The 8,522-nt window shown below is 34.9% G+C and overlaps 1 protein-coding gene across 1 annotated transcript in view; it reads right to left on the bottom strand.

The window, feature by feature from the left end:
- Positions 1 to 327: 327 nt before the first annotated feature.
- PPAT (phosphoribosyl pyrophosphate amidotransferase) overlaps positions 328 to 8,522 on the bottom strand; it is a 42,432-nt gene continuing 34,237 nt past the window's right edge. The window contains exons 7-11 of the mRNA XM_054484701.2: positions 8,290 to 8,441; positions 7,742 to 7,869; positions 6,151 to 6,372; positions 3,592 to 3,712; positions 328 to 2,519 (exon numbers count right to left, since the gene is read on the bottom strand). Of these exons, the coding sequence (XP_054340676.1) occupies positions 2,323 to 2,519; positions 3,592 to 3,712; positions 6,151 to 6,372; positions 7,742 to 7,869; positions 8,290 to 8,441 (820 nt within the window). The 3' untranslated portion in view covers positions 328 to 2,322. The remainder of the gene's footprint in view (positions 2,520 to 3,591; positions 3,713 to 6,150; positions 6,373 to 7,741; positions 7,870 to 8,289; positions 8,442 to 8,522) is intronic.

Below are 8,522 nucleotides of genomic sequence, written 5' to 3'. Positions count from 1 at the left end.
ATTTACCTACCCACCCTGACACTTTGAATCTAATCCTGCTCTTCCATGACACTCCCTCTTTCCCCATAGTGCTTCCAAGGAACTTGCCACGATGTAGTGCTTACTTAGTATTGCATTTCTAATTACTTTATTTGTCCCTCATAGTCAACCAGCAGTTTTGCCTGGTTCATAAGAGATGGCCTATTTATTGAAATGCCTGGATCAGAGAAATAAGATATGACTAGCTGGTGCCAAGAATGGAGCCTGGAAGTTGTCTCCATGCTGTTTACCATAAAGCACTAACTAAAGTCACTATTTAAAAAAAAAAAAAAAAAAAGGGCACACATATTTAAACATACTTATTACACATATTTATCAACAAGGCATCACAAGTAAGTCAAAAAAGTAGGCTTAGTTTAGTTCACAATATAAATCCCGTGAAAACACATTTTTAATCTCTGCAGTTTATAATACTCTATGTATATGAATTTAAAGCAGTTAAACAACATTTGAGATTAAATTGGTAAAAAAAAAAAATTGTAATTGAATTCAGACTTCAGAAAATTGTGAAGTAAAAGGCCATGATGGAGAAATATTAAGAAATCTGTAGAATTACCAAACTGTCACAGTATTATTTTCCTTTACAAAAGCATCTCAGTAAAACAAAAACTACAGAAAACGCAAAGTAAAATCAGAGATTTTGGTTTAGTACTTTCCCTGAGTCTCTTGTTTTAAAAATCAAAGTAAGGCCAGTTCAAAATTGACCCACAGGTCTTGCCTCCTCCATGCTGCCATGGGGAGTACATTTAAGACAAGAGGCTACACATGTTGAGGTGGTCCCAGGGCTTTATTCAAATGCCAATTTGCCTGTGTCACTGCCACAGCGTTATCTGACCCACTGCTGCATGTGGGCTTAAAGAGCTGTCAAAATTTTATCTTGGCCTGCTATAATATAATATGTGAGACTATATACCAAAGGAAGACAAACAGTTTCAGTTATTAATAAATATTAAATTTCTAAATGGATCTGGACACTATATACATCAAATTATGGTAACATAACAGAAACAAACACTTTTATGTTTAAAAATTCTTACATAAACAAAGGTTTGGGGTCAAGTCATCTTAAACTTCTAAATCTCAGATGTTACATGAAAAAACTTCAAAAAAATCAAATTCATTAGATCTTAATAAAGTAGAAAAAAGTGATTATAAGATGATACTTGGACTTGGATTGTAAGTTGATACTAATTCCCCAAAGTGGTTGTCTCTTTGATCCTTAAACAAAACTGGCCCCTATTGTGTCTGTATTTGATCACTTAATTGCAATAATATTTATGTGTATGTGTACATGTATATGTATATCTACATGTATATATGTTTGCAAGTGATCAAGCACTTCATTTAAAAAAAGCATATGATAATTAATTAAATTAAGGATAAAGGGATTGTTTGAATCTAAAAATTTGGTTTTTATTTCAAATGTACCAGGTTACTTGCTGAGCTTATAGTATCAGGGCACTAAATACTATGGATCACATTTTCTAGTCAAATGTAGGAAAAACTTTTTCACAGATTTTTACAACCCTTTTTAGGACATCTCAAAGAGAGATGGCAAAGATCTGCCAATTATGTCTCCTTCCATCATAATGAAATCTTAATTGTAAACTAATTTCAAAAAGTTAATAATCATTAGCTTTCCAAAAGCTAACAATCATGAGTTGTCTTAAAATCAGAAGTGAAATGATGGCTCAAATCACAAAAGTATGACACTTATTCACATTCTTATTAATTATTTAATAATATAAGTATCCCATTGCACATGTGGGGAAACTGAGGCACCACAGATTATATTTTATGTTTTTTTTTTAAAGATTTGTCTACAGTTAGACAGGGAAGCCAAGGTCATAACTACAGCCAGAACTGTAGAGGCTAGACACCTATGAGGTATAATGTATTCTATTCAAACTTTGTGTGAAATGTTATATTTAACTCACCGTCTTGTTGGCATCACCTCTCCTTAACCCTAACTTCTTGCAAACCCTTTAAAGCATGGACTTGGCAAATGTCAGTGACCACCTGCCTTCTCTGACCAGGTTAAAAAGGCTAGCCAATACTTGTGTAAAAAAAAGAACACCACATATTGTTGTATTATATGCAATTAGAAATGTTCAGTTATCGCACTTTGGTATCCTTTTCAGAAAAAAAAAAAAAATCTCAAAACTTATAAAGGTAAACATAAGCATGGCATTTTACATTGTAACAGTAAATAGATGAGACGTGACCACTATAACTTTTTGACCAACTTTCTATCTTGAAACTACACACATCCAACCCTACCAGCTACCATTCTAATTCTACAGGATATTTTCCAGTGAGACAAGCTGTACAATGACCACTCTTTGCAAAACATTCCAGACCATTTCCATTTTCTTGGATCATAATATCGTGCTTTTTCTCTTTCTGTTTTTTAAACTTTATCCCTTCTTGTACAGATGAAACCAGTCCTTCTACTGACAGATACACAACACTGTTTGCTCCTAAAGAAAGAGGGAAAAGTAAAAATGTAATGAGAATTCCTTTAGAAAGGAAGAAACGCATCAACAGAGAATAGTTACAAACAGAATAATTTAAGCTAGGATAAAAATTTCTCCTTTAGCCTTTCTTTAAAAAAAAAGGAAAAAAAATCAATAAAACCCAGTTCCTTTATTTTTAAAAATCTTAATTGGAATCTAGGAGATAACATAATTTAAAACAGCAGAGGAGGCTTCAAGTCTAGAATGGAATTAGAGGGCTTTGGGAGTAATTTTCTTAATTGAGAAAATGGAATTTAAAGTCAGGAAGATCTAGGCTCAAAGTTAAGCTCAAGTTCACTCAGTTTTCCTGTCTATTTTTTCATCTATATAAGATGGTGGAAACATTGCCTAAATGTAGAGTTTTTATGATGTTATGATAATATAGATAATATAGGCAGCACAGTTTCTGGCAGAGTGTGAGTGCTCATAACATGTATGACACCCATCAGGGTGATATTTAAAAATATTTAACCAGTGAGGCACATGCATGACAGGTTAAAAGAAACACCAGCCACAAACAGATGGTGTGGAGGTACCAAGGCACAATGACTAAATATCATGTGTTATTTCCACAGTTTATACATCACCTGGTTTTGAAAGGAAGATGTCTTACCCAGGATAACTTAGATCTCGAAGTCTCCTTATCTCATTATTGAATATGAACCTACACAAACTTTTTACTGTGTGATTTGTATCCACATCCAAATTACTCTGTTAGAATCTGATTAAATTATTTTTGTTTTTCTTGGGATCTGACTTTTGGGAGGCTTTAAGTGATGTGCTTGCACTTCCCTCCACCTGGAAACCACCTCTTCCTTCTCTGATCTCACCTTGGCTTAGCTCTCCAACACAAGACTCTGTGGTGTCTGCCCATGCCCACTACTCTCACTGTTGAGAATAGTATTCAATATCTGCTTAACATATATAACTACTTTTAACAAACACTGAATACTCCTTTTTACTAAAGGTGTAAAGACTGTCAAGCTTTGGATTTTCTCTGTCAATAATCAAAGTTTATAGAAATTTTAATACTTACCTAGATATTCTGCAAGGTGATCAAATTCTGGTTTATTGGCAATGAGCTCTTCTTTTGTAGGAATGTTTATTCCCATGAAGCATGGATATTTAATTGGTGGTGAAGCTACTCGAATGTGTACCTTGGAAAGAAATCATTGCACACAAGGTTTTTAAGAGTATGCAAAATTCTTTCATTGTGCAAATACAATATAAAATTGTTTTGCAGAATATTCAGTAACAACATACGGGTAATAAATTATTCTTTCTACAAAGCTGCTGCTTGTTTTTTTTCTCTTTCACCTAATCATGAGGAAGTTTCTTTGTCTAGATATCCTACTTCTCATTTGATGTCTTTACATTCCTAGAGCCACTTTTCTCTTGTAATACCGGGTACTTCTGCTTATCCCTTATCTTACCATTTTAAAAAGAAAAATACAATTTACCAGGTTATAACAAAAACCTTACTACTACAACAGAGTTGTTTTTGTCTGTTAGTGTTTTTTTTGCCTTTCATCAGGTACATTTACATGGCTATACTCAGTGTCCACATTTCCTTTTTAAACTTTCTTTACTAGAATAGATTTTCCCATTTTTGCTACGTAGTCTTCTTAGTATTTAATGGCTGCATCATATTTCATCACACTGATATATCAATTTACTAAATTATATTCACCAACAGGGAGATATGCCATTTCCAGGTTCTTTGACTTTATTCTTTTTCACTATTGCAATAAATGATGAAATTATGTTAAACTCTTGTATGTATTACATAATTTCCACAGAATTCCAGAGTGAGATGATCATAATCCTAAACACAGGTATAAAAAAGGCTGGAAAATCATAATCCCAATTTTCTTGGAAACTTTCTAAATAAAGTGGCATGCTGCTTTTCATCCCACTTCCTTCTACAGTGAGATTTTATTTTTGATTTTTCAGAGATGGGGTATATGTTGCCCAGGCTGAGACTCTATTTTTAAATTTACACAACTATTAGTTGTAAATGGCATCTCATTTCTGTAGTATGAGCTACTGAAATAGAATAAGCTTTGAAATCTTAAAATAATATATCTATATAAAAACATGTTGTACACAATAAATATATACATTTGTCAATTTAAAAAATAAAAATTAAAAAAAAAATTTTTTTCAAGACATAAAGTGAGGCCGGGTATGGTGGCTCACACCTGTAATCAAGCACTTTGGGAGGCTGAGGCAGGCAGATGGCCTGAGCTCAGGAGTTTGAGATCAGCATGGGCAACATGGTGAAACCCCGCCTCTACTAAAAATACGAAAAATCAGCTGGGCATGGTGGTGTGTGCCTATGGTCCCAGCTATTTGGGAGGCTGAAGTGGGAGGATCTCTTGAGCCCAGGAGGTGGAGGTTGCAGTAAGCTGAGATCAAACCACTGCATTCCAACCAGGTGACACAGTGAGTCCCAGTATCAAGGAAAAAAAAAAGACATAAAGTGATATTAAAATATAACTTAGCCGGGCACGGTGGCTCACGTCTGTAATCCTAACACTTTGAGAGGCCGAGGCAGGTGGATCACCTGAGTCCAGGAGCTCAAGACCAACCTGGGCAACATGGTGAAACCCCATCTCTGCTAAAAATACAAAAATTAGCCTGGCTGCAATGGCGCATGCCTATAGTTGCAGCTACTCAAAAGGCTGAGGTGGGAGGATTGCTTGAGCCCCAGAAGCAGAGGTTGCAGTGAGTTGAGATGGTGCCATAGCACTCCAGCCTGGGCAACAGAGCCAGACACTGTCTTTAACAAATACATTTTAAAAAATAATAAGTCAAAGGTATTACACTGGGATTGACTGCATGTCTTCAAGTAGAGAAAGCAATCAATACTCCACTGATTTTAAAAAGCATTCTATTTTGTGTTTTTAGACTTTTTTTTTTTTGAGATCGCTTCAGCTCACTGCAATCTCTACCTCCTGGGCTCAAGCCATCCTCCCACCTCAGCCTCCTAAGTAGCTGGAATTACAGGTGTGTGCCACCACGCCCCACCCATTTTTTGTAATTTTAGGAGAGGCGAGTTTCACTATGTCGCCCAGGCTGGTCTTGAACTCCTGGACGCAAGCAATCTGCCCATCTCAGCCTCCCAAAGTGCTGGAATTATAGGCATGAGTCACTGTGCCCAGCCTATTTTGTGTAGTTAGTCTTTTAAGTAATTTTGTAAACATTTTAGGTTTTTTAAAATTTAATTTTATTATTATCTTTTATTTTTGTAGAGACAGGGTCTCACTATATTGCCTAGGCTGTTCTCGAACTCCTGGGCTCAAGCAACCTCCTGCCTCAGGCTCCCAAAGTACTGGGATTACAGGCATGAGCTAACTCACCCAGCCTTAAGCTTTTATATTGAGCTTTTTAATCTATTAAGGATTACATTTAATGTAAGTGTGGCTGTGACATGTTCTCCAAGTTGCTACACAGTTATTCCTAAACCAAACTGATATAAAAAAGTTAATTTATTATACTGAACATCCATTTTGATTCACTTCCCTGAATTGCAATTTTATGCCAGTATCTTATTGTTAACTGATGCTTTAGGATATGTTTTAATATTACTTACCTCTTTTGCACCAGATTCTTTGAGCAGTTTTATTATAGGTAAGATGGTATTGCCTCTGACAATTGAATCATCTACAAGAACAATTCTTTTGCCTTTAAAGTTGTCTGACAATACTCCAAATTTTTTTGCAACACCAAGTTGTCTTAACCTCACGTTTGGCTGAATGAAGGTTCTCCCTACATACCGGTTTTTACACAGCACCTCCACATATGGAAGTCCACACTGATAGAGAAGAAATGAAAGGACAATGAGGAGTAATATACAGAATAGGCGAATATTTCTCTAGATTGTGTCGCCGCCACAATATTCAAGTAAAATTTCAAAATAATTTTCCTTTGTTATTTGGAAAAAAGGCAAAAAGAAAAACCACTAAACAAAATATACTTGGTAGAAAAACCAATTCATTTTGTGAGGACTCATAATGTTTTTGTCTTAAACATTATTCCTCTGTTTTGAAAGATAACACTAAGCATATGAAGACACGACAAAGATTAAATCACTGTCAGAAAAATTCATCAAAATGATAATTTTTAAATAAATGAATTAAAATAAATAAAACCAGTAGACCAATGAGATACTTTTTTAGGGATAAGAAGTAATTAACCCATTTATCAAGGTAATCTTTTCTAAAATGTATGCATATTAATTCTTTTAGAAGTTAATAAAGTATCCAAGGTAGTGAATATTGGATGTTATACCCCAGGATTACTACAGTTACACAATCTACCTGGTTATGAAAATAAAGCATAACACTGACAACATTACGCTAAATGAACATAAACAGCTTTATTATTACCCATACTTAGTAGCAAGCAAATATTCCAGTGACTTGTGAAGATGATTCAAGACGTTTATTTTAAGTAAATTTTTCCACTGAATATATAGTTGATGAACACCATGGGTTTGAAGTACATGAGTCTACTTATAGGTGGATTTTCTTCCATCTCTGCCACCCCTGAGACAGCAAGTCCAGCCCCTTTTCCTCTTCCCTCCTCAGCCTACTCAACGTGAAGACAACAATGAGGATGAAGACCTTTATGAAGATCCACTTTCACGTAAGGAATAGTAAATATATTTTCTCCTCCTTATGATTTTCTTCAAGGCATTTACTTTTCTCTAGCTTACGTTATTGCAAGAACACAGCATATAATACATATACAACATATGTTAATCAACTGTTTATGTTATTGGTCAGGCTTCCAGTCAACAGTAGGTTATCAATATTTAAGTTTGGGGGCATTAAAATGCATACACAGATTTGACTGTGCAGAGGGTTGGCACCTTTAACCCCCAAATTGTTCAAGGGTCAACTGTATATTCATGTTGTTATCTTTTTAAAAAGAAGGGGGCCAATTTCTGAACCCTTTAGTGAACGTTTTTTTCTTTTCAGTGAACCTTTTAGTGGTTTTCACTAAAATAGTGTCATTGGATAAAAAGCTTGGAAAATAAAAAACGCTTGTAAACAAACCAACATTAACCACCAAACCTTCCTTTCTCCTTAGAAATGTTGATGAGTTTCTCTTTATAGGCAAGGGTTTCTTATTCCACAGCTGGGAGAGCAATTCACTGCATGTTAATTAAGAGAAAATACCTTTCCTGCATAAGCAAGAGCAGCAGGCGTAGCAGATTCTGGAACAGTGCTAACCAAATCTGCATCCACAGGTGCTTCAATCGCTAGCTGCTGGCCACAACGGTATCTTACTGTATAAACCATTTGGTCTGGTGTGTTTGGAAAAGGAGAGAGAGTATTTTTACTTAGCATGATATAACAGTGTTATTCTAAAAAACTAGTGCTAGAATTCTACAGATTGAGTATAAAAAGAAATGCAATATATACAAAAATATGAATGTGGAAATACACAAACTGGGGAATTCAACTGTGTGGCTTTTAAAAAAAATTTGACCTTCATATAGATCTAAAAAATCATAATCCTTACTCCTAACAAAAAACAAAATCCAAGAGTCAAAAAAGGAAGTGAAAAATAGTGATCTTATGACTTGTGGGCTCAGTCCTATATCCACAACATATAACTATATGCCTTCAAAGAGCCAGGTAAGCCTTTGAGGCAAGAATTGCCATGTTTCAAGGAGATAGCTAAAACATTTATATGAATGTTCAAAGAAAAGAAATCTACTTACCTTCAAACATACTGTCTGGTCTTGCAAAATAAACATATTCAAAGATACAAAAAGCCATTGGGTTTCCTTCAGACCTTGATATAATATCAAGAGTTCGGACATTGTGTCTGGATATTTCCACAATTTCTCCAGGCAAGACTTCACGGTAATATCTTGGGAAACAATGTTAAAGAAAGAAAACTTTTAATAAACTAGTCCTTAAGGCTGATGAAAACATTAATTATAAAGCACAC

This window comes from Pongo pygmaeus, chromosome 3 (genome assembly GCF_028885625.2).
Source record: "Pongo pygmaeus isolate AG05252 chromosome 3, NHGRI_mPonPyg2-v2.0_pri, whole genome shotgun sequence".
NCBI classification, from domain to species: domain Eukaryota; kingdom Metazoa; phylum Chordata; class Mammalia; order Primates; family Hominidae; genus Pongo; species Pongo pygmaeus.
This window is presented reverse-complemented; position numbering and strand designations above follow the sequence as displayed.